We start from the raw sequence: 27,092 nt of genomic DNA, 5'->3' as shown, positions 1-27,092 counted from the left end.
AACACAATGTTAGCAAATTTAAACACAATATAATATTAAATACAAAGTAAATAAGCACTAAAAATATCAAAACTAAGAATGGGAATATATACAACCAGGATTTAACTTAGCATTACTCGTCTTAAATATGAAAGATTAAATGTAAATGTGCAAAAGCAGAGTTGTAAATGGACAGTATTGACATACATATAGTTGTACATTGTGATTTATTGTGCAGCCCTAGTTGATACCTGTCGAAACCACAACAATAAAACAATAATTCAATTAAATTATAGGCTTCTTAATGGCTTATTGACACCTTTTGCTTTGCTCTTAATGTCTTCCTGTTGATGCAAATCCACTTTTAACTAGTGAGAGCAGGTTTAGTCAACAATAGAATAGAATTACTTTATTGATCCCAAACTGGGAAATTGTGGCACACAATATGAGCAAAAAACACAATATAATATTAAATACAAAGTAAATAAGCACTAAAAATATCAAAACTAAGAATGGGAATATATACAACCAGGATTTAACTAAACATTACTAGTCTTAAATATGAAAAGATTAAATGTAAATGTGCAAAAAACAGAGTTGTAAATGGACAGTACTGACATAAGTTAAAGTGCATGAGTGTAGACATATCAGGAGAAACTATTCAGTATAACAGTGAGTAGACAGCCAAATGAAGTGAACTGGTTAAAGTCAAGGACAGGACAAAGTTTGTGTTGTAACTTGTGTATTCTGAATCTAAAGAGCTGTATTTTGCAAAGCTATTCAAATAATTATGACCCGAGAACAATCACAGACAGAGTGTTTACAGATATTCATTGATGCTGACAGGTGTCAGGTGGTTTTCGTAAAGTAGAAGCCTGTATAAAGATACTCAACAATAAAAACTACTGGGATTTTACACAAACATTTATCAAGAAATGAACCAAAACAGGTAAAGATTTTAAATATATGCAGATGATCAAAAACTTCATTTTGTCTGTATTTAACTGTCTACATTTTCTTACTATGTCACAAAAGCCAGGAAAAAAAAGACAAGCCCTTTAATATAGTTCTCCTGTTTTACATTGTTATAAAGGGCACAATAGGCCAGTCATAGTTGTATGCATGACACCATCATAAAAAAACCTTTTACAATGTGAATCAATGAGTGCACTCTTCAGAGTGGAGTGTTTAACCACACTGGTTAAGCCCATATTTTAACCTAAGAACAACAGATAAATCCTCCAGATTGTCCCTCTGCAAACATCTTTGACATAACACTTAGGCTTCAGTATATAAGCCCTGCACATGCCTAAACCAAGAGAAGGCAGAAAGTGTCTCTATTTTAGAGGATTTAAGAAGGATTAAAAGGCTTCAGGCCAGGTGAAGTCTGCTCATCTCATCTCATTGATTATTTACAAAGGTTACAATTCTGTTAATCTACAAATTGACAACAACGTATTGTCCCCAAAATACTAAAACTAACCTGCATGACTTTTACATGGATTAAAGCCTCATAAAATGAGTCTGTGTTTTCATGGCATGTTGAGATGATAATATGGAGACCAGCCTGCAGGTGGATTGGACTGAACTGGTCTTATCATACTGTTGTATTCAAATGAGAAACAGAAAATACGAGAGAACTACACCTTGTCATTAAAGCGGTCTTTAACTTTACTCAAATCGACCTGAGTGCTGTCAACGACTCTGAAGTGCTATGAGACCTCAACAGTGATATCACAGTGGAGGCACATGCTGGTTTCTGGTTAACTTGTGTTCAGTATCTTGTAATGTCTGAAGGTTTGTTTGTGTATGACAGTTGTATCAGCACCTGGTTAACTTTACTGATACCTCATTATACAGATTAATTCTTTAGATTCCTTAGGCGTCCTTAGTAACCTCTAAAAAATCTAGTCCATCTCAAAAATGTTCATGTCAGTGATCTTTTTCTAATGGTTTGTGTGTTTATTTGAAAGGAGAGGTTTGTGTTCTGATACTTCATGAAGAAAAGCACATAGCTTTGATTAACTGCATACTGTATACACCTGACCTGTTAAGTGTAGCCTGCCTGAATTTGCCTGCAAAAAAACCCACCTGTTGTTGTTGTTGTTACTATCATTCTTGTTTTTTAAATAAATTGGGAAAAGTGAGCTGGATTTAGATGCTCTTTTCAGAGTTTGAGCTAGAAGAATCTATAACGACAAGAGACTCATTTGGACCTAACACGTGTCCTTCACAATATGAGAAAATATACAAAGTGTGATTACATAGTTCTATGTTGCAGTAACTACTGAGTTTGTTACATTAGCATTGATACGTGTAGTTGTAACAGTGTGTGTCTTTCGTGGCGGCTTCCATGACAGACAAGACATGTCTATCGTTGGAAACAACAGATATTACGTCAAAGACCGCTGCGTAAAGAAGCAGGAACTGCTACTGAAAGCTGTCTTTCTGTTGCTGGATGTGCTGCTGTGATAAAAACGTCATGTTAAATATACTTGGATACATCGCGGTAAACATATTCTCTTCCTCAGGAGGGTTACAAGTATATTATATAATCATATTTTTGCTATAAATCCAGACTTTTGCTTCACTTTTGAATGCAGGATACTCATATTGTAATAACACTGACATTGCCATTAATGGTGTAGCACCTATAATAATACTCTCAGTTAGTTTCTCATATCGCCATGGAAACGTCTATAACCTCTTAATTAATTAGTCCCATGAGCTTGTCAAAACAACATGTAGTCAACCTTTCAACAAACTGAAACTAGATTGTCAGCATGTTCTGGTTCTGTTTTTTAGCCTCATCTTACAGACTTACCACTAGAGGGCAGCAAATCCCAAGTCTATATAGGCTTGCAAAATCTATTTATACAGTTTATGTCACTCTGGTTTCATTCTCTGATTTGGTGATAAGCCACACACACACGACCCCAGCTCCATGTGTAGATCTGGTAATGATTCAATCAGATTTATGTGTTTCAAGATTTCCAGATATCAGAGGTCACTGTGTATCTCCTCTCTGTGTTTAATTAAGCATTTTAGTTTTACATTCTCTGCACTAAATGTTGCTTTGTATACTCAAAGGACCCTCTAATCCGCCTCACATGACCATCTACCCTGTCAGGCAAGGCGAGGTCATATGTCTGCCTACCTCTACACCAAGTCTGGGAGTCCAGAGAGAGAAAAAAAGAAGTGTGAATGATGCTTCTGTGTGTTTGTAATGACACAATCCACAATGCCTACATCTGTGCATCCTGACTTGCACAAGTATTTCACGTGATTGTTGCACACACACTTTCGCATGCATGTGTGTTGCATATTTGTCAAATTAAAGTTTGCCCAGCTTGTTTGAGGGCGAATGGAGAGCCGTCTCTGATAAATCAAGTTGTAGTTTTGTTATCTGAAATTGCTCCGCAACATTCCTGCATTTTCTTAGACTCTAACACACTTCTCCTCGCTGACTGGAAGCTCTGTGCCATGCAGGCATGGAGACATGTGACTAATTTGTTATCTGTGACTGAGGAGGCTTTTCACAGTGGCTGAGTAATTTAGTTTGTATGGATTTGTTGTGGGATTTGAACTGCAGTAAAGTTAGGATTTTGATCCTGAACATTGTTTTCTGAAGGCAGTCAGCCTTTTTTCATGTTGGTCTATTTGTTAAGACACAACTTTTTCATCCTGCATCTATAAAGCAATCATTTTCAACCAGTGACTAAAGGAAAATATGCTCATTTATGTAGCTGAAATTATGATCTTTTAAATCGTGTCATTTAATTAATTTCTCAGTCTGCTGTTTTCTTAATGTGTCTTTAATTCTTTCAGCCTATAAACAACCATGACCAGTGAAAAATGTCCGTCTTTTCTTTCCCCAAAACCCATGCAGAGTTAAGAGGCTAAAACAGAATTTAGCTTTATTTCTCTCAAATTATCAAACATTTTTATACATTATCAAATTTTTATTTTAAAGTTGCCTTGGTAGTGATCAGAGACTTTTCCTGTACCGTCATTGTGTGCAGGTCGGAAGTTATAAACAAGGAAAGTTCACAAATTCGGGGTGCCCTGTGCTTTGTTTCCATGGTAATGAAACAGGTATTGATAAAGTTTAGAATTCTGGTGTTCTGGTATTTGTAGTAAAAAGGAAGCGAATGCTCGACGCTGACGGACTGCGGCGTGCACAGAGAATGTGGAAATTGGGAGTTAATCCCAATCCTCCCAAAGAGTTCAATTGGGAGTGACCCCCAATATCTACATACTCTCCGTCAGCGCCGTCCGACAGCGCAAAACCGTGGCGCTGACGGACCGCTGGGTTTGAAAAACATGAGACAAAAACAATCAGTGAGTCTGACTGAACTAAACGACGGTGTTATTGTAGACATGTGTAGTAAGTCATTGTCTGAGACTTTTAGGGACTAAGGTAATTTTCTCTCAAACAAAAGAGGAGAAAGAAAAAACGTGCGCCCTCCCAGAAACCTTTTTCTAACATTCACATCTCAACGGGTATTTCCTGGCATTCATTTTGCCGCTGTTATCTTACATGTGGGCCTGTCCTGTGCTGGCCAAACTTGGCAGCGTATTCTCTCTCAGCTTGAGTGGATTATTGTGCAGTCACAGTGGAGGTGATGAAAAGTGTTGCAGTGTTTACCCTCCAGTGTAGATAAGGCCCTCCTTTTTTTTTTTTTTTTTTGTTTCACCCTAAAGGGAAGTGACCACAGTCTCACAGACACAGAGTCACATACACAGAGAGACAGCAGGTGAGATTGAAAACTAAATCTACATCAGTGAGACGAGAGCTGACCTACAGGAAGTTACTCAAGGAACGTGGTCGACGGCAGAAGAAAAAAAAGTCTCATCTGAGCAGGCTCTACCCTCAAGCATGACTTGTTGTTTAATAGCTGACAGGGCATCTTGTGACTTTTTTTTTTTTGCCCAAGAGAAGAAGAAGGGAGAAGTGAATGACAGGAACGAAGCCGGCGGAGCGTGTGCCGTTTTTTCCCACTCTCTCCAGATCTGACAGTTATGAACAAGAGTGAGAAGGAGAAGACAACTGTAAATAAAGCCGAGAGACACACAGCCTGAAGGAAAGTGATTACCACGACTCTGCTCCACTCCGGAGTTACTTTAAATCCAGTCAGTTTGGACGCTTCACAGAAGGAATGCTTTACTGAACAGCTGTGGAGGACGGGCGGTATGGATGCTGGTTTGTCTTCTCTGCGCTCGGACGCCGTGGGAGCCATGAGGACGGCGCTGGTGTCTGCTGAGAGCTTACAGCTCAGTCTGAGGACCGGACTCAGTCAGGAGGAACAGGCCCTCACACAAAACAAACACAGCCCCAAGGAGATACACAAAAGCGGGTACTGTTCTGTAGTAAGAGTAACCACAGCACTCTGATGGGGACTTACAGTCAATGATATTATTTAACCTTTGACACAAGTTTGTTATCGTTGTTGCTCAGCTGGAAGTTTGCAACATCCTGTAATTAAATCCTTGTAGCCCATTGCATCTTCTTAAAAAGTCTGCCCTAAAGTCATTTAAAACAACACATTTATTATTTAAATATAAATGTATGGTCCAGCCTTCTAACGTAAACCTCACAATGATTCATAGAATTTGAATGAAACTACTCTTCAAACTTTGAATTAAGACATTTGAGTTACTCTAACGAGTTATTAAATAGACCTGATTTAAATTGCACAGCGGTGTTTTTAAGCCACTTCATCATTTAAGTTACTAAACGTCTCACAGTGACGATGTTAAAGACCAGTGTTTACAGTTTTACCATCCAAGTTTAGCATCTTAGCATGGTTACGCTCGCTAATTAGCCCAAAATATACTAGGTACAGTTGAGGCTGATAGGCATGTCATGAGCTTTTCAAATATTTGGTCATGAATCAAATTATTTGCATGTGAAGATGGTGTTAGAGGCAAAGTCAAGAGATGGTATTCGCCCATCAGGCGGCGAGTTGAGCGCTTTGGACGGGATCCCTAGCGTCCTCGCCTGAAGCAGCGGAGCCTTAACTTTGATTTCACAAATACATCGGCTATTGACACCAAAACGTTGCACAGTATCTGTGCAGTTTAGACAGTCCCGCCTAGGACTTCTGTTTTTGTTGCCATGGTATCGGAACAGGTGTCACTGCTGATTTGTACTTGCATCATATATCGAGGTTTGAAATTCAGATATTGTTGACAACCCTACTTTGTGTGTGTGGGACAAACAACTCGTTCAGTGGCTCAATGACAGTGTGTCACAGTATTAGCCGAGGAATGAGCATTGTTAGACCATGTGAGTGCAAATTTAGCAGACTTAGTAAAGCTGACATTCTTACTGTTGTGTTGCTGTTGATTGTCAGATTAATGGAGGCTCCTATAGGCCCAACATTGTACGGATCAGTTTGGTCTTCAGGGGTCTATGTGACCCTTCATGTGTTCCCTGGAATCAGTGAAGCGGACACAGATGTTACATACATGCAGCTTTCACACTACCTTTGGTCAAGCTTTAACTCTTGAAGCTGATTAGTCGCGACATGCCAGCGGTGCTCACTGGGCCTCCTCTGTTGTTCACCATATTATAAACAGTGTATGTAACAGTGTAAGTTACAGAACCCCCAAGAGGACATGCATTCATACATTTTGTGTAACTCCAATTTCCCATGATAACAAGTAATTTCTGCTTGTTTTCTCAAGATCTCTGATCCTTTTTAACAGCGTTACCACAAGATAACAACTTTAGTTTTAGACTGATAACGAGTTGGTCTCTCCACAACTTGGGGAAAACCACTGAAATGAACTTTTTATCACATCAAACCAGCGTTGTTATCCTGAAATCATGAGATAAATACATTGAGACTGTATATTTTATCATAGAAAATGAAGTAAAATAAATGGCTGCGTGTCCTCTTTGGGCTTCCGTAGTTAAGCGTATGATTTAACTAATTGTTTTTTCTGTCGTCAGGAATGAAGACCTTAAGGAGATGTTGGAGAGCAACAAGGAGTCGCTCAAACTGGAGGCCATGAAAAGGGTCGTAGGGGTGAGTGCATCATGGGTATTCTCATATATTCTTTTTAAAATGACTAACAGGGTTGATGTGTGTTCTCTCAGCTGTTAGATTTAACATTAGAGATAAAAATGTCTGATTATTCTTTTTGTGTTTTCAGCTGATTGCCAAAGGGAAAAACGCCTCCGAGCTGTTTCCTGCTGTCGTGAAGAACGTTGCGAGTAAGAACATTGAGGTATGACATTTTTCAGGAGTTTATTGCAGTTAAAAAAACAACAGCCCTTTAATACATTTATCATCTGTAGGGTTGGTTTTTATGACTCATTAAATTTGCGAGACACAGCATGTGATTACTCTGCGTGACATTACGGAGGAAACTTCCTCAAACGGGAAAAAACCAGAAGGCTGATTGAAGCCATCTTCACTTAAAAGCATTTGCTAAATTAAGTTATTACTTTCATGCTCAATTAAGTTTTTTACAACAGACAAACTTAACAGAGAATGACGCAAAAAAACAAAGAATAAAGATTATTCAGGTCGGTCAGCACATCTATATTTTGTACATTGAAATATTTACTGTATACAAACAAAACAAACAACCACTTTTAACTTTCAGCACGATCTTAAGCGTATTCACGTTTAATTTAATTTTGAAACACATACACACATGTTGAAGTTTCTAATCTTAGATTTTTACACTCAACCTTTAGGTGCATTACACATTTTGTGGAGGATTAAAAACACAATTAAGATTCTGGGATTGAAAAATTAAAGTCCTCTGTTGTTGTTTTTTTGGGTCAAATTCTTCTTGTACTATTTCAGCCTTTTTGAGACTTTAACAGTAAAGTACAAAAAGAGAGGGGGGGGGGTGTAACACAGACAGAAAGTCACTCAGTCATCTGATTAGATTTTTCTTTTAATCAGTGTATTAAACTGTTAAACTATCTTTCTGCAACAGGTGACACCTTCTATTGATTTGAGCCTGTTCAGCTCTGAGTGAGGTTTTTAAATCGAGCTTTTAAATTCTTTTTGGGCTTTCAAACCAAACACCATGGTAGGAAGTAGTGGACAAAGCCTCTTGGTTTTAAATGTAAAACGTATGCAACGTATACGCGCACTAACCACCACGCTACCGGCGTCCTGTACAGTACAAAAACAACATAGAGAAATTGATGCAGCAGCAAAAGTTAAAACGTGCAGTCGAGGCCGGTTTAAATCTTTAATTGTTAAATCATGTGACGTGTGAGCAATGAAAGATGTGTTCTCGGACTATTCCAGTGACTGACCTAACACTAAGCAACAGCTCGAGAGGGGTTCCCATACCCTGAGCCTGTGAATATTGATTAGCAGCAGCAGAATAATCAGGTAGTGGTGAGGGGGCGGCGTGTGAGCGGGGGGTCCTGTAGCTGGTCGCTGTGTGTAAGGCATGCAGCAGAAGCAGCTCATGGCAGGGTAGTGGAGCAGGTGGGTGGAGGTAATTGGCAGGAGAAAGCCCACAGTCACGTCTCCTCTCTCCGTGCCTCAGATACACCAGCTGCTAAGGTAGCGCAAGTTTCCCCCCTCTCTCTCTTGGTTTCTGTTCCTCGCTCTCCAACATTTGCCTCACTTGGCAGCATGTTGCTCTAAAAATGGCCGCTTTGATCCGCTCTGATGAGGAAACAACACAAGCACATGCATGTTATTGAAAAGGCTGCATGATTTAATGTTGACAAACTTTAATTTTCTTGGATCACTTCTGCTCCTTCACTTTAATTTATCACATAAAAGTGTGTGTTTTGCCTTCTATAGACTTCTATGAGTGTATATTGAAATGACATGAGAGGAAATCATCAAAAGGTTTTAATTTAGTCTGAAAAAAGTTGCTTTTTATCAAATAGTAACCGGGTCAAAATAAATACGCTTTGTGCTTCATGGACATTGAACAGATCCTGCATTATGTTTTTTTTTTAAACCAGAGCAGCTGTTGTTTATTTGCTCTCTTCAAAACCACCATACTACACTCACAGATACAATAATTTGACCTTGCACAACAGGGATGATACCTTTCTACTCTTACTCTGATTGGTTAGTTTGTTCTTGTTATTGTGTGTTACCAAAATATTTATTGGATCCGTCCTTGGACACCGAAGACACAATAACACCTACAACCCAACCAACAGCTGCTGCAGATAAGAAACTTGTGTTCTGCAAGTGGAAAATCACTGTTTCCACCAATAGAGTCTGGTGACTCTGCAAAGAGTCGCACAAACAGAGAAGGCCTATCTCTTCAGAGAGCCCTTGTCTAATGTTGTCAGTCCGTTTAAAGAGGACGTATTATCCCCTTTTCTACTTTTCCAAACAGTCCCCCTGTGGTCTAAATGAAACATCTGTGCTGTGCTTTGGTCAAAATATAACATGAATCAAGCACCAGAGGAGGTTTGTGACCCTGTATGAACAAGCTCTCTCAGAACGCTCCGTTTTGGTGTGTGTGTCTCTTTAAATGCAATGAGCCCCCCTGAGATTTCCCGGTAGACATCACTCCTCTGTAGCGAGATTAAAAATGGCCGACATGCGCAAAAGTTTTGTTCTAGGCTGGGGGTCTGAGTCCATGGGTGGAGATACCTACCAGGGGAGGGGAGGGGATTTTTTTTTTTTACCAGAATCCCACTATGACATCACAAGGAGAGCAAATTTGAAAAAAAGCATTTTTCTCTGTGTTGTAAGACTTATGCAGACCACAAACAAAGGACTGGATGGATTTATTTCACATTTTGTGGGTCAGTAGACTCTCAGGTTATCCAAATATATGTTTAAAAACACTGTAAAAGTGGATATTTCATAATATGTCCCCTTTAAATAATAATCAGAGCCTGTTGGGGAGATGGGGTTAATTTGTCTGCAGGGATTATGTTTAAACCGTTAAAGCCGGTTTTGTCGCTGCTGCTATCAGATGCAACAAAATTTGCTAGAAATAATTCAAAACCCAAAATATGTTGGAACAAGGGACCAGGTCTATACCAGCGGAATGTCCCTTTAAGGGCCAGATGGGTGGTGTCTCTTTTTATAGTGAGTAATGCCATTAATTCCAGCAGTAATGACCAGAACGATGATTGAGAACTGTGGAGCACTGCTGCAGGTCGATACTCACTGCATTAGAAGGCCCGGTGCTGATTACTAATTAAGCTCTCGGGATTGTACCTAAAATGTTTTATTACCCCTGACCTCGACCTTAAACCGGCTCTTAGATTTATTTAGAAATGGTTCATGAAGTCCGTCATCATTTCTTATAACCAGTTTTATTCTGGTTCCATTACTCGTAAATCTGCAGCCTCAAAGGAAGAAATCAGCGAGGGTAATTCTTGGATCTGAGAAGCTGTAGTGAATCAGCCGGAGGTTTAACCTTTGGCCTCTGGCTACATGGGGCAGAACGCAGCGCAAATGTTATGTCAGGCCTTCCTGTGAGAAAAGACGACATGTAGAAGCCAAAACACAAGACAAGGGGGGGGGAATTCAATGGCAATTTCTAAAAAGAAACAAAAAATCCTTCTCTGCCTGAAACAACACAGCATCGTGTCTGCATCTGGTGATATCTGTTAAACGTTCTTTACCGACTTCTCTCCCACCCCTTGAAATAATAAACTTACAAGTCCTGCAGAAAAGTTTGGTTAAGAGGAGACTCTCCCCGTTGTTTCATTCAATTCTGTTTTTTTTCTTCAAATAGAGGTAGAAACATGCAGCACGTCCTGGCACTGAAAGTTTGAGAACACAGCTGGTTCCACAGATTGTTTTCCCCATGTGCTGCTTTAATTTTCTCCCCCAGCTGTTTGGATTGATTGCTGTTTGACTGTAATTGTCCTTTGCAGCTTAAGAAGCTGGTGTATGTGTACCTGGTGAGGTACGCAGAGGAGCAGCAGGACCTGGCTTTGCTTTCCATCAGCACCTTCCAGCGGGCCCTCAAGGTAACATTTACCCTAATTTATTTCTCTTCTTTTTAACTCACATATAAATATACCATTATGCTGTGATCCTAACCATGTGCTTTACCATAAAGTACAGGACATTAAGGTCGGTGCTGTGAGGAGCCTTGATGTTCTTATGCTTCCAATTACGATCACATGATCACAGTTATTTTGGTATCCACACATTTTCTGATATCCAGCTGTAAGATAACTTCCATTTTTTTTGTACACCAGAAGGTAGATATTAATTAGGAATTTTGGCTGAAATTAGACCCATTAGTGGAAAACATCACTCTACAAATGTTTTTTTTTTCTGTGTTTCTACCACAGGACCCAAACCAGTTCATCAGAGCCAGCGCACTGAGGGTTTTGTCCAGCATCCGGGTCTCTATAATCGTCCCCATCATGATGCTGGCCATCAAGGAGTCAGCGGCTGACCTGTCCCCGTATGTCAGGAAGACCTCCGCCCATGCTATCCAGAAGCTCTACAGGTACGTTTCTGTTCTTTAAAGTGAAATGTTCTTGATGGTTTAGGCAAATTGACAGAGCTGCAACACTGATATCACCTGGTCAGAAGCTAATCGCTGCCCTTGTTAGCTTATAAGCTTTTTTTCTCCACCTCATTTCTTAGCAGTGAAGTGATCAGTCAATGTTGGCTAGTGTTTATATAAAGGGGGTTTTAAAGTTCTCTTATCAGTTGAGGTTTTCTAAGATTGGCATGTTATGAATATATGAGCAAAATTCGACTTGAATATATCAGTTGAACATTTCATTTCATGGCTGATATCCGGTGATAATTCTTTGCAAGACGAGGTCAGATATCCTACTTTTTTATGATACAGTGCACTGAGATTATTTTGTTCCATTTCATTTGAGGGTGCAATTTATTTTAGAGCTCTATATAATACATACAAGCCAGCAATTATTTTATTAATACATTCGGTTGAAATGATAGAAAACGATGAATCATTTTCAAAAAGTTCTTTATGGTGATTTCAATTCATATTTTCTATACAACCAACAATCCAAGACTCCCAAACATTTAGTTCTTCTATAAGTAATGACATTCAGAAATCTTCTTTTCATTACAGGCTTTTAAACATCAAGGGGTAGGACATTTAGCTTGAAAATGACTTAAACTATCAATGGTTTAAGACTCCTTACTTTATGGTTTATTTTATGCCAATCTACTGATTTATTGGTTGACTGATTAACTGGCTTTCACACTTCTTTCTGCAGACAGCCTCCCAATCTTATGTGCCCATAAATAAGACCATTTAAGACTATACCTGTTAGTGGTGACATAAGTACAGTATGATGAGTCACAAGTCTGAATATTTATCTCGCTATAGAGTAGGGTTGTCACAATGCCACGATTAAATGTGAGTAAGTAAAGTACAAAAATATCGGTACCTGTTTTGATACTGCAGAGAAAAAAAGAAGGCCTAGGTAACCCCAAATTAAGAAATGTCTTATTTTTAATGTCCAACAATTTCCATCAAACTCCTGTACACTGGCTAATGGTGCACTCACATTAGGCAATCTGTACCGTGCCCAAGCACACTTCACCCTCAAAGTCCAGTTCCTTTTGACTAGTGTGATTTCCCCGGCACTGTACACTTCCTTGGCCCTGGCACGGTTGGAAGAGGTGTGCTTCAGCAGCGTACAGTTCATGCACGAGCACAAGCCACGGGTACATAACGTGGACAGCCTTCATTATGGAGAAATCCGGTAGTGTTCTCGCTGTATCTGACTCAAATGACTCGGAATTTAACCACAAAGTCAGAAAAGTAGCAGTCATGTTCTCTGATTTGCTGACTTAACCACTTTTTTGAGTCCGCCTGTGTTGTAAACTAAACACGCTTCATGATCACGTAAAGCCATGCATGTGTTTTATTGCAACGTTATGTACAAGAGGTAACCGTGCTCAGGCCCGGTTAGTCCTGGAGCAGTGTGAGTGCAGGCCAGCGGAGGGAGACCCGTACTTCAGCGGCCTAAATTGCTATTTTACAACATTTCGGTCCCAAAACGTTGCCAATCTGTCCGTGCAATTAAGACAGTGTCTCTCCTCCTTTGTTTTCTGTCTGTTTGTAAGAAGCACAAACATAACTTTTGAGTCTTTATGAGACACCAAATGCAAATACACAAAGATGATATGGGGTACAGTATCAGAGGGAACATGTCTGACCTGAGTCACTGTAAGCTCAAAGGCACCTCTGCATTCTGAGCACACAGAGGAGACATAATTAAACTTGTAAGTCTAATTGTTCATGTCATGTAAATAACTACATGTCTCTCTCTATCTCTCTTTGTTGACCTCAGCCTGGATCCAGACCAGAAAGAGCAGCTGATCGAAGTGATAGAGAAACTATTGAAAGACAAAAGCACAGTGAGTAAACCCTGATCAGTACAGCAATTCACATGATACACGCAGGAACATCCAGACCACTGGAGGGCGCCCCAGTCAAGCGCTTCTCCCCCTCAGCCCTCCATCACACAGCTCATTCGGCAATGCCACGGTTTGTTAACACCCACTTAAACCCGCACATCTTCAGATGCTCCTTGTTAAGTGTCCATTTGGAAGGAATTTTCGCACTGATGCTAGTGTCAGCTTAATTTTCTCAAAGGCCAACTTCTTCTCTTTTTTTCTTTCTTCTTATTCCTCGAAATGGACCATAAATGAGTCGGACTCTCAAACTCTGTGTTTAGAGGCGTCACAGACACAATGCAGACAGTTCATTAGAAGTCAGTAGGCAGCACATTAATTTGAAGAGGTCACAGTGAATACCAAGGGGGCTTAAATGCCAATTTCAAATATTTAGACGTTGGCCACAGAATGCAGAGTGCGTTGTATTTGTATGTGCATAGTTTGTTGTCATTATGTATTCATAGCGTCTACCTTTATGTTATACAAACAAAACAAAGCAGCTCAGGCCAACGGGGGGGATGGAGAGCCCAGTACCAGATGCATAGCATATTTAGCCCCAGACGCTAACGAAGACAGATGACTTCTACCCTGTTGGAGCTCACATTGTGAATCTGGGGACGGAGAGAGAGGGCACTATCATCACACAGACACACACACACACACACACACAAGCACTATCAGCCGCTGATGAATGGTGGAAAGCCCAAACACAGTGGACACTTAACAGCTAACAAGCCATGCATTTTTATGGTGCTAGGACGGCAGCATGTAGCATTTAGAAGTCCCGCGACAAAGGTCGGTCGGGTTGCTGTTTTATTACCTTCTCCGCTTGGCAGAGAGTGAAGAGATGTATGGTTGTCCTAGAGTTGTGTTAGAGCATGCAGAGGCTCCTGGTGTCACCGAGTGAGAACATGTGGGGGGGATGTAAAGGAGGACTCAAACACTTTGTACATAAACAGCAACGTTCTTGTCGTGAGGAGTGCTGCAAAAGTCTGTTTACAAGTCTGACAAATTAACAACCCTGAGTTTTATTTTAGCTTTGGGTTTATGCATATTTTTTAACTCACATTTCTTTTTCTTATTCACTATTTTATTTTCCTTCCTCTCTCTTGCAGCTGTATCTGTATGGTTTAAAGACAGTTAACAAAATGAAATACAAACAAAAACTCCAGCTGACAGTTTAATGCTTGAATGGAAAAATAAATAAAAACATGTGAAAGGACTTTTTTTTAAATAGAAAGTTGGTTGGAGAGTATAGTTTGACACTGACCATAGGTAAAAAAAAATAGTTGCATTATATTTGCATAAAGTGCCTCTAAGCTGTGTTACTTAGTCAGTGTTTAATATTCTTCAGTTAATCAGATATCGTGATTGTGGTGGAATATCTGTAGTTATTTAGATTATAATGCACAGACGTCATTAGGTTTATTCACTGTTCTCTAATGTCAGTCAGACCTGACAGAGTTCAGCTATGATTTGAACACCAAGGACAGCTTAGAGAGTGTCAACTGTTTTTCCTGATATCTGCAAAGATGTTTGGTAGACTTGTTGTCTGCTCCAGTGTTATAGACGTCACAGATTAGTCTAGGTGGGTCAATGTGACACGGCCCTGATAGTAGTAATGTCTTTTGGGATATATGTGATGCCTTTTGAAACGTTCCGCTGATGTGATTGAGCAAGACACGAGTACAGAAGTGTGATGTTGAATCATGTCTCCTCATGAGTATTCTCAACGTAAGCCATCTGAGTCAACTGAGTTTTCTTGTATGGAGTCAAGTCTTAATAATTTTCCTCAACAGTGATGTATGGTTATACGATTGTCTTGTGGTTTATTTATCATCTGAGAATCGCCGTATCATGATTTTATAGTTATCGTGCCATGTGAGTCGTATCATTTTGTGACCTATCGTGTCATATCTTATCATGAGGTTTCTTACGATTTCCACCTCTAGTAATGTTGCTACATCCTGTTTCAAAGCTCTATTGTTACTTATTTTTTAAGATTTCACTATAAAAGCAGCATGCTGTAGGTTTGTTACAGTTTTCTGTATGTGAAGTTAATCACCCAATTGTACATCAATCATTAGACTAAAGACTGTTAAGCAGATGTCACTGTGCTGCTAGAAGAAGGAAACATTTGTTTATTGTTCAGGCTGCTCCTGACATTTACCTTTACAGATGTACCTGTTTGGTTAAATGGCTGTGACACACAGGGAGGGAGGGCGGTTGTGTGTGTGTGTGTGTGTGTGTGTGTGGGGGGGGGGTTTAAAGAGAAAATGGGAAGGTCTGATGACAGAGACAACATAGGAGTTTGTGCAGCTGTTTTACCGTGATGGATCTATTATCCAGCCATTACAAGATAAATGATCGATCCCTCCCATCCTCCCTCCCCCCTGCACCTTCTGCAAAATTGAAATGAGAACAGGAAGGAGGGGCAGGGGGAGGAGAGGGGGGCGGGGGCGGGGGGGCTATGATTAGGGGCTAGGTGAGATGCCCATTAATTTAAGAGAAAAAGGAGGGAGGAGGAACGAGAAGCGAGCGAAAGGGAGGATAAGCCGACCCCACACCGGGCCATCAATCAAAACGGCGCACGTTGTCTCTGGCGTGATGACCCAGCACTCTCTGCCTCTCTGGCACCCTAATTAGAATTCATAGCAAAATAGATGCAAGGAAACGGTTTGGGCCCTTCATAATTTTATAGGAAATTTATTGTTATTAGAAGAACCATTTGCTTAGTGTGATTTTTCCATTACTGGCTTGTCACGCAGGGTAGATAATATGGTTCGAGGAGGAGGGAGGAGGGGGTGTGAACTCCATAGATTGGGGTGTCAGTTTTGTTGATGGTGCATGTAGTTTACCTTGGAGCGTGTGTCTAATGGGGGAAGTTGGTGGAGAATGCACAAAGCCTTGCTGAAGGGATCTACACGCTCAGATATGAGGCTCCCTGTAATAGCCTTGGAGACAGGAGAGGCTGATAGGGAGGACGCCTGGGGAGAGTGACGCAAAAACCACACGTCAATACATGCTGAAAGAACATGTTCTAATTGACTTCTTTAAGCAGATTCATCTACAGAGTAATACGATCGCAGAAATATTAACCGAGAAGTAGAGCTGATCGATATGGGATTTTTGGGGTCGATACCGATATCTATGTTAAATCTGATACCGATAAATCAGCCGATATCTTTCTTAGATCTATGTTCGATCTTTACTGATACATAGATACAGATTTACACATTTGTAGCGTTGATCCTTCTTATGCATTTATCAAACACTTGTGGAAATGATATACAGTATAATAAAGATGGTCACTCAACTGGAGAGTAACTGTGCATGTAGGCGCATCACCGCTTGGCACTGTGGAGAGTGATGATGCTTGTTGTAATCCATATAGCGCCCTCTGCTGGTGAAAGACAACTGCTAGTGTAATACAATACAACTAATTTAAAGGTCTAGTTCCATACTAGCTCATAACCTTTGTACATCTACCACAAATTTAGGATTCAGGGAATTGTTCTCCCCTCTCAAAATTGGTAGTAGTCTAAAAAAATCCAAATCAGATCTACCTATTTTTATACAAATGCACTCCTAACAATAATAGTATTTACAATTTCCATAGACTGAGACTTTTATTGTGTAACTCCACCAGCTGCAGCTACCTGCACGTGTCCCTGCTTCTACTTGAATGTACGTAGAATTTCAATAACTTTATAGAATCAGTGTGATGCCATCAAATGTCCTAGTTTGACCCTCTAGTAATCTATTCATCAATGATAGAGTGTGAATGAAGCTAACTGTCATTTGGATTGGAAGTCCAGATTTCTCTCTTCAGACAGAAGCTATTCACACACACACACACACACACACACACACACACACACACACACACACACACACACACACATACACACACACACACACACACACACACACACACACACACACACACACACACACACACACACACACACATGTTCTCACACACAATCAATGCAGGCTCATGACAATGCTGATGGGTAAATGCACCGGGTTCCCACAGGGGCCACCAGGGGCCACCAGGGGCCACCAGGCTTTAATTGGGAAGACCAGATTCTGCTCCCCTCCTCCTTCTTCTTCTTCTTCTTCTTCACCCTCGCCTGCCCATGATAATGCTGTTTGCATATTAATACACCACCATGTCACTCACTCAGTCTCTCAGTCTGTCAGAGAGCCAGCAGGCAGAGAAGAGGAGGAGGGGGGGGATGCAACAGCCAAATGGGTTTTTTCCTTTTACCAATAAAGCACGGTTGATTATTGGCTCTCTCTCAGCTGCTGCGGCTGCCTCCTCCTTGTCATCTTTTCTCCGTAAATTGAACCTAAAATTAGTTTTGTACCGGAGGTAAAAAAATAATTTACAGCAGAAACCCGCTCAGTGATTGATTTCTAACACAGGGTTGTTTAAAATGAGTCGGTTAAAAGTAAAAAACTCAAAACATTTTCCTTCCAATTAACAAGCGTTCTACTCATAGATTGAACCCTGTGTATTGTAATCAAAATGTAAATTGGCATTGTGCTTCTTTAAGTGCAATTATAGTATGTTTTTGACCAGGGTCATAGCTGTTAGCCAGCGTTGTATTTCCCTAGAGTCTGTATATTATGTATTTTATTTAAGAGTTCTAGTATTTGTTCAGTTTGTCTAATGGAACAGCTGCATCTCTGAACAGCTTCAATCAAGTCAAATGTTAAAGCACTTAGAAAAAAAACACTATTTCCCTCACGAGTTGGATTCTCTCTCTTCTAATTTCTCCTCCCCATCATTTTTTTTTGTAGCTGGTAGCCGGCAGTGTGGTGATGGCTTTTGAGGAAGTGTGTCCGGATCGTATCGACCTGATCCATAAGAACTACAGGAAGCTGTGTAACCTGTTGGTGGACGTGGAGGAGTGGGGACAGGTGGTCATCATCTCCATGCTGACGCGCTACGCCAGGACGCAGTTTATCAGTCCCTGGAAGGATGTAAGGCACTCAGTAGATCAGTTTGCAAGCGTCATTGATAGTAAACAGGCTTTTCCGGATGAATCAGTTGAATGCTAACTACTCACCTTAAAGGTCTCTGCACCAGAGGAAAGTCCCACCAATCACATCAAACTTCAAACTTTTCTATAATCAAACATTAATCCTTAAGTTTAACGATCCAATGTGAATCAGTTTGGGATGTTTGACAGAGTTTAATTCTCAAATGTGGTGTAAGCTGTTTGTTATGTTTCAGGGGGCCATGTTTGATGAGAACGAGAAGGCGTTTTATGACTCCGACTCTGAAGAGAAGAAAGACGAGACAGAGGCCAAACCGTACATCATGGATCCAGATCACAGGCTGCTGCTCAGGAACACTAAACCTCTGCTGCAGAGCAGGAACACCGCTGTGAGTGAGCTCGGCTACTAACAACTGACATGAGTTACATTTCCATCCAGAGTACCCCGTCATGTTTCCTCCTACTTTTCAAGGATTGCTCCAGTCTGCTGTTGTTTAGGCTGCTGACAAATCAAAAAGCTTGGGACTGTTTGCACAAGGTGTTTTTGCATGCAAATTTATGAATCACTATCCTGTAACACAAACGATATAGAGCAGATTAGGCCATACCATCTTAAAATATGAGTACAGAGAATCTATAAATGCAACCGAGACATCTTTTAACAGGCAGAAAACGTTTTACTGTGGGCTTTTTATGCTTTCTTTGAGAGACAGGACAGGGGATAGAGTCAGAAATCGTGGGAAGTGACATGCAGGAAAGGATCCACAGGTCAGATTTGAACCAGTGCTGCCCGCCTGGAGGACCACAGCCTTCGTACATAGGGTGCATGCACCAACCGGCAGGCCAACAGTGCCACCAACAGGCCGAAAACTTGAGTAGATCTGCACTCGACTTGAACCCCATCTTCCCTTACTTATTGTGTTGACTATACAGTAAAGGTGATGCTCATCTAAAGCAGTTTCAAAAGTTTCAGAATCCACCATTTCTTCTCGGTAAAATCCTCAATAGGGCCTAGACTAAATCATTCTTTCATATTTCCTATGCCTTCATCTGTAATTCCCTTGATTTGAAGTGTAATCAGCAAAAGAAACATACTGGCTTCAGGCAAGCAGGACCTCTGGTGTTTTAAACAATTAAACAGAAGTCCAAAAAATCTGTTAAGCGTTATAAACACTTGTGATTTTAGCCTCTGCCTGTATCTCAGAGCTGTCTTACAAATAAAAGATACACATCAACTCAGTCTGCTTTCAACACACTCTAATGTTCAGCAGTAATGCATTTTAATTTCCCTTTTCTCACTAAAATACAACTCGCACACCTTGACACTCAAAACAAAGAACCTATCAGAACATGATGACAAACCTGCTACAGTGCACCTCCCCTAAGATTGGAAAAAAAAACACACACCTAGTGAGCGCAGATCTCCATCACCCAGGAGCCTCAAGGTCTCTGTCGCTGTGTAGCAGCGGGAGGAAAAATGTTCCCAAATGAAAGTGTTGATTAAAATGTGACATGCTGTGTCTTTACTCGCGACGACACAGTGACATCCTCCATCTTCATAGACGCCTGAACCCCGCTCATTCTGCCTGCAAGGATGGACACACGTCTGCCCGCTATTTAAAGCTCGGCTGAAAAATGACTTTTATAGAGAAACGTCATGAGTGCCTTTATAGAGCCTGAAGAAATGCATGTGAAGGAGGAGTAGTAGTTTGGGTAGAAATGGTGGCGATCTGTGTACCTGCACTTATAACAATTCAACTAACTTATAACTAACAACTAACAATTCAAATAATTTGAACATTTTATTGTTGCACATTGCTTTTAGGGATGTTATAATCAGTAAAATGAAGGAACGTTGAAGTGTGTAACAAATACTGTGGTGGTTTGAAACTGAAACTAAAATGAAACTAAAAAGCAAGAAAATCAAAGTAGCTGATTTATGAACGTTTTGGGATTCATATGAATTTAAGTAATTTTTTTTCTGACTGATTTTTTTTAGGTGGTGATGTCAGTCGCTCAGCTCTATTGGCATTTGGCTCCTAAGCATGAAGTCAGCATTGTAACAAAGTCACTGGTCCGACTGCTAAGAAGCCACAGGTAATACATCTTTTGACTGCCTTCTCCTGAGTCGGTTAATAAGTAACCGTTTATCTCTGAGTCCATGTTGATGTCTGATATCTTCTTTCTGCACAGAGAGGTTCAGTACATCGTGCTGCAGAATATCGCCACGATGTCCATCCAGAGGAAGGTAAAGTCTGCATGCACACAGTTCAACTATAATGGTGTTGTACGCTGTTTTGCAAAGGCTCATAAATAACATCTATTGTCTGCACACAGGGGATGTTTGAGCCCTACATGAAGAGTTTCTATGTGAGATCGACAGATGCCACTCACATCAAAACACTAAAGGTATTATTCAGCACCATGCTCATATAGTAGAATAGATATTTAACATCCTTCTGGCTGTGAGGTATATTTGTTTTACCTGAAGGAAAGTTTTGCAGTTTGTGAATGTGTAGAAATGACAGAAAGTGAACGGTTAGGTTGGACAAAAACAATCATGGCACTTAGCACAGCTTTGAAGTAGCAAACTGCATGAAAGTGAATGCATGACACCTTATTTCTTTATAACCTTTTACACAAAGATGATTCAAATTGTTTTACGTGTGGAAAGAAAATGTACTAAATGCACTAAAAACAACAGAGTACCCACAGTTCCAACACTGGCAAAAATTCTACTTCACAAATTCTACTGAAAAGTAATCATACTAGTCATTTAAATTGTGGAATCAAGGCAATACTTTCCCAAACTTTGTTCCCACATTCTTGCAAATCTCTTTGGATTTACGTACAGTAGTTGAATTCTTCTGGCAGCGTTGCCACAGGTTTACAAACAGTGATACACGACCAATAGATTATCACATCTTTCTAAACACCATTAAGCGAGCTCAACCTCTTTTTGACCCTTACATGGACCCATAGTTTAATCATCCTCCATCATTTTGTTTTCATAGTTGGAGATCCTGACGAACCTGGCCAATGAAGCAAACATCTCTACTATCCTGAGGGAGTTTCAGGTTTGTGCTCTCATTCAAAACCATTACTGGTAAATACAATCAACTATCAAGGGTTCGTATATACCTGTACTTTTACGTTTCTGGTTGTTTCCCTTTGTAATCCATGCCCTCTGTTCCACTCGTGTTATTTCCAGACCTATGTGAAGAGCCAGGACAAGGCGTTTGCAGCAGCTACAATCCAGGCCATCGGCAGATGTGCAACGAACATCTCAGAGGTGACGGACACGTGTCTCAACGGTCTGGTGCTCCTGCTTTCAAACAGAGACGGTAAAACACCTTTAATCACATACAAAAAACTATCACAGAGGGGTCACTGTATTTATGTGAGAACTTGCTGTGTTGTCTTCTTGCAGAGACAGTGGTGGCCGAGAGCGTGGTGGTGATCAAGAAGCTGCTTCAGACTCAGCCCACCCAGCACTGCGAGATCATCCGACACATGGCCAAGCTCTTCGACAACATCACTGTATGAAGCCTCGTTATTATTGATCCGACATGAAAGTTTAGACACAGACAAGAAGTGGAAATACCCACCATGATGTCACCAACTAGTTTGTGGACTACCATTTTTATTTGGCCTTAAAGGAAGAATATGTGATTTTTCACACTTAAATATAATATAAATCAAGTATATCCTCTGAAAATAACTCTGAGTCATGACTGTCTACAATGGGTTTAACACCCGAGTCCCACTGTCTGTGATGTTTTCAGAGTTTTCAGAGTCCTATCTTCTGTTTGTTTACATCGCCAGGACGGCCGGCTGACTCCTCCCCTCACGTATAAAAGTTGTTTCATTGAGGGACTAGAGAAAAGAAGAATAACATACTGTACTCACTGCTTAACTGTGTTTCTAGATCACGCTCATTTCAGGTAAATTTACATGCAGTGTGAAGATACCAGCATAATAAAGATCACTAGCATTAGCATGCTAACACAACAATGCAGCGCGAGTTGTTTTGGTTTCATGCTGGTGCTCAAGGGCGACACCTGCTGGATCAAAAAATCGCATATTCTGCCTTTAAGAAACTGCACATTGTGGTGTTTGCTGAACGCAATGAAAGCAGCCACACAGGAAGACAATCAAAATATTTTTTTCCTCTTTGAAGACCCACAAAAACAGACTGCGTCTTATAGGCAGGGTGCCACTTACATTCCTTTATGCTGCCATCCCGAGTAACTCCGGCTCATTTTCTTTGATTTGTTACCCAAACCTGCAGGTCCCGATGGCCCGAGCCAGCATCCTGTGGCTGATGGGAGAGTACTGTGAGCGGGTGCCCAAAATCGCACCTGATGTCCTCCGTAAGATGGCGAAATCTTTCACAGCGGAGGAGGACATCGTGAAGCTGCAGACGGTCAACCTGGCAGCCAAACTTTACCTCACCAACTCCAAACAGGTATATGAAACATTAATACCAGGAGATTTATTCCGTTAAACACACTGAAAATCGGCCCCTCACTCTCTCTTTAACTTCTCTCTCTTGCCGTTATTGAACACTTGAACACAACTTAGATCCCAGTTTAAATATAGAGCAGTGAATGAGACGTCCTGAACGTAATGGAGCCGTGTCTACAGCCTCATTCAGTGAGATGGGGTGATTCCGGCCTCTGAGTCGGGTTTATGAGCCCAGACGCTGCTTCCTCAAATGAACACAATTACACCTTTTGCTTCTCCTAATGGGTCAGGGACGATACAAAAGGAAGAAAACGGTGGGACAAATCTTTGAGTTTTAAGATCCAAACCCGACATAGAGTGAGAGAAGTGTATCCAAACATTGTTTCTTAGAGAAAACAAAAACAAACCATGTCTAAAATGTTGCTTTAACACATTTTTTTGTTGTTTTTTCATCCTCAAGTTTAACTCACGAACAGCAGACTCTTAGTTCACATACATGTGGTCTATATATTCTTCTATAGCATGTGGAAGGTAATGCCATCCTTTAGAGTGTGTCAGGATGTGTTTTAAATTAGTTTTATAGGTTTTAAGGTACTTTAGCTATGATGTTCATGAGTGCTAGCTTAGCTCATCGCCACGTTCATACAGCCTATGTCTGTCATGGCTTGTCCCTAGCTCCCATGCTCTTTTGCTAGTTTTGTAAACTACTAAGTTCCTACTTCTATCGCTGTTTGATCGCTAACATGTTCTAACCTCTCGCCCTAGACCAAGCTGCTGACCCAGTACATCCTGAACCTCGGCAAGTACGACCAAAACTACGACATCAGAGACCGCACGCGCTTCATACGGCAGCTGATAGTGCCCAACGAGAAGAGCGGCGCCCTCAACAAGTATGCGCGACGCATCCTGCTGGCCCCCAAACCAGCGCCGGTGCTCCAGTCTGCCTTCAAAGGTACTTCATAACATTCATAATAACAACCTCTTATCCTTGTTTTGAAACTTATTAAACCCTCTAAATGGACTGAAAGTTTAAGATTAGAAACCTTTCCCCTCCGGTAATTCATCTATTTCTCGTATATATGTGGCTCCATTTGAAGAAGTATGCAAAGTTGATTCAGGCAGCGATTTTATTATTCAGCTGTGTCTGTCTCTCTGAAGGGCAGTTAGGTCAGACCCCCTTTACCTTGGACTAATGAGATGGGTAAATAATTGAGCTAATGCTAACCTTTTTCAGACACTCAGAGGGAAGAAGAAAAAAAAACCTCCTCCCCTCATTTAACTGTCTCTCCTCTTTCTCTCCCTCCTTGACAAAGGCGACAGAAACGGCCTCCTGCTACATTAAAATTCAGCAGCAGTTTGCACCTACTGGATGTTTATGGAGAGCGTTAACCACCCCTGTCATTCTTAATATTCACTCCTTTTTTTCTGTTTTTGGTTAGCAAAGCAGAGTTTTTAGAGCTTCCCTCCCCGGGCACAGACACTGATTATCCTCCTGTGTGTGAGAGAGGAGAGAGGAGAGTGAACAGGGGTATTAAAAGCTTCTGAGATGAGGTTTCACGGCGTCCAGAGTTTATATTAAAAGTGTTTTAATGTATACAGTGACATCAGCCACTGGCTCACTCATTAAGGAGATAGAAAGGAGACTTTGATTATCCTTCATCTGACATTACATGTTACATTTTATTTTCCAGTATATTAAAAGAACATCCTCCTTTTGTTGGCGAGAGGAAATAATCAGACCCTTTTCTTTACTTAAAGCAACATTACCTCGTTGTAAGAGATACTATATTACAAGTAAAAGGCCTTCATTAAAATGTTGTAATAAAAAAAGTATGTTTAATCCTGAAAAAGCACTTAAAGCATAAAGAGTAAAAACTGTTTCCCCTGTGATGGTTTTTTCTATTTCATTTTCTACTGTTGGAGTTTTACTAGGAAAGCATTCACGCTAATTGAGTAGTTAACATCATTTCAAACTTAAAGGCTTTATATGCGATTTTTTTTTTTGATCCAGCAGATGTCGCCCTTGAGCACCAGCATGAAACCAAAACAACTTTTATCTTTAACTATTATCTTTATTATACTCGTATCTTCACACTGCATGTAAATTTACCTGAAATGAGCGTGATCTAGAAACACAGTTAAGCAGTGAGTACAGTATGTTATTCTTCTTTTCTCTAGTCCCTCAATTAAACAACTTTTATACACGAGGGGAGGAGTCAGCCGGCCGTCCCGGCGATGTAAACAAACTGAAGATAGGACTCTGAAAACTCTGAAAACATCACAGACAGTGGGACTCGGGTGTTACACCCATTGTAGACAGTCATGACTCACAGATTTATTTTCAGAGGATATACTTGATTTATATTATATTTAAGTGTGAAAAATCACATAGAAAGCCTTTAAATACATCACTAGTAAAAATGATCATGATACCTGTTTCAAACTGAATGACTTTATGTTGCAGGTAAACTCTTGAGTACAAATTTGTAATGTCGAATTTGTGCAATTTAGACAGCTCTCTCTCTCTCTCTCTCTCTCTCTCTCTCTCTCTCAGTTAAAATATCAATAGGGTTAGTTTGTTAGTGTACAGAGGTGATAGTCCTCCACGATCTGCAGTTAATGAGTATTTTGACTGTGGATTAATCTGCTGATTGGTTCCTTCATTTATTGAATCATGCATGTTTTTAGTTCTAAAAGTGGGGAAGAAGTTTATCACCATTGCCAGATAACAGATAAAGTTACACAATGCTTATTTCGTCCAACAAACAGTCCAGGCCTCTTGAACAAGTGTTTATTTTCCTCCCTTAAAAACACAAAAAATACTTTTGTGCTCGCAGATCGAGACCGCTTCCAGCTGGGCACGCTCTCTCACAGTCTGAACACCAAAGCATCGGGATACCAGGAGCTCTCAGACTGGCCTGAAGTCGCTCCTGACCAATCAGAGAGGAACGTGGAGGTCATTGAGCCGGTAAGAAAACCTGCCTGCTTTAAACACTCTTTAATTTATAGCTTTTTAAAGAGGCGAGATTCGTCCTCTTAACTGTTTGTTTGTGTCTGAAATGAAAGAACAAAATCAAAAGGTTTGTTTTTCAGAGAGGGATGTTATTGATTGTTTTGTTTTTTACCCTGAGCACCAACGTGAGCTTCATCATTGTTACTTTTTGTCAGCTATTCAGGGTCTTAGTGAAATGATAAACAAAAATAAAGCAGAGAGTTCAACCAACTTTATTTCCCGTCTAAATTTAATTTAGATTTAAAATAAAAGACACTTAGAAACATATTAAATCTGTGTTTACCTCGAGAAAACAAATAACAGCAGAAAATAGTGTTGTTTTGGTTAGTTTGTCATTTCACTGCATCTCAATTAAGTGCTTTAAGAGGTTATCAGAGTACTCTCTAAACATGGTTAGATTGTTTTTACTTTCTGTGAATATTTTGTTTTCCTCACATTGTGGAAGAAGACACCCGAGTAAGGTGTTTGAATATTTCAAGAAGCTGTCAGTATGCTCATCTCAGAAATGATTAATCTTAAGATGTTGAATCCCCTCATTTCCTTCAACCAGATCAAAGAGTGGACACCGATAGTCGGGAAAGCTGGGAAAACCAAGAAAACCAAATCTGATGAGAAGTTCTACTCGGACGATGAAGAGGAGAAAGAAGAGGAAGGATCAGAGAGCAGCGGGAGTGAGGACAGCAGCAGCAGCAGCAGCAGCAGCAGTGAAGGTTTGTCGTCGTTTTTGATTCATGTTTACGACTTAAGTTTTGCTCTGTTGGGATGATTTATTAAAGGTCACATATTATGCAAACATGTTTTTCTAACACTAATATGTGTCTCTAGTCTGTCTTTAAACCCCCTAATTATCAGTAAAGTCCATCCTCTCCATATTTTTCCTGCTCCACTTTTTAGAAAATGTGTGCTCAAACAGGCCGTTTGGAGATTTTACCTTTGTGACATCACAAAGGGCAGTAACCCCTCCCCCAGGTGGGTGACACTCCCACAGCTAGGTGTTTGTTCTGCCCTCTGAGTCTGCCTTCTCACAGTTACAATTAGGCATGGTGCAAAAAAACCCAAGTCCTTCCAGATAGGGGGCGTGGTCAGACACAGCTCATTTACATATTTAAAGGTACAGACACAGAAACAGCCTGTTCTGAGCAGGGCTGAAATAGAGGGGTTTATAGACATGATCAAATACAGGATCAGCGTGGATTTATAAGAAACTTCAGACAAAACTATTTACATGCAAAACATAATTACACACATATTCTAAAC

The 27,092-nt window shown here is 40.4% G+C and overlaps 1 protein-coding gene across 2 annotated transcripts in view; it reads left to right on the top strand.

Annotated features, from left to right (window-relative positions):
* Window positions 1-27,092, top strand: part of ap3b1a (adaptor related protein complex 3 subunit beta 1a) — a 59,061-nt gene that overhangs the window by 852 nt on the left and 31,117 nt on the right. Inside the window, exons 1-18 of one of the 2 annotated variants that reach the window (XM_020654004.3) lie at window positions 4,729-5,336; window positions 6,938-7,013; window positions 7,141-7,215; window positions 10,823-10,918; window positions 11,249-11,409; window positions 13,241-13,307; window positions 18,156-18,338; window positions 18,592-18,744; window positions 20,355-20,452; window positions 20,549-20,603; window positions 20,693-20,764; window positions 21,370-21,432; window positions 21,567-21,699; window positions 21,786-21,895; window positions 22,647-22,823; window positions 23,588-23,774; window positions 25,660-25,790; window positions 26,386-26,545. In XM_020654004.3, coding sequence (XP_020509660.2) covers window positions 5,173-5,336; window positions 6,938-7,013; window positions 7,141-7,215; window positions 10,823-10,918; window positions 11,249-11,409; window positions 13,241-13,307; window positions 18,156-18,338; window positions 18,592-18,744; window positions 20,355-20,452; window positions 20,549-20,603; window positions 20,693-20,764; window positions 21,370-21,432; window positions 21,567-21,699; window positions 21,786-21,895; window positions 22,647-22,823; window positions 23,588-23,774; window positions 25,660-25,790; window positions 26,386-26,545 — 2,161 coding nt within the window. In that variant the 5' untranslated portion in view covers window positions 4,729-5,172. Of the gene's footprint in view, window positions 1-4,728; window positions 5,337-6,937; window positions 7,014-7,140; window positions 7,216-10,822; window positions 10,919-11,248; window positions 11,410-13,240; window positions 13,308-18,155; window positions 18,339-18,591; window positions 18,745-20,354; window positions 20,453-20,548; window positions 20,604-20,692; window positions 20,765-21,369; window positions 21,433-21,566; window positions 21,700-21,785; window positions 21,896-22,646; window positions 22,824-23,587; window positions 23,775-25,659; window positions 25,791-26,385; window positions 26,546-27,092 lie in introns of those variants that run through there. The other variant, XM_065965511.1, reaches the window with a different exon arrangement.

This window comes from Labrus bergylta, chromosome 17 (genome assembly GCF_963930695.1).
Source record: "Labrus bergylta chromosome 17, fLabBer1.1, whole genome shotgun sequence".
NCBI lineage: Eukaryota > Metazoa > Chordata > Actinopteri > Labriformes > Labridae > Labrus > Labrus bergylta.
The sequence above is the reverse complement of the archived record's forward strand: the minus strand, read 5'-3'. Positions and strand labels throughout refer to the sequence as shown.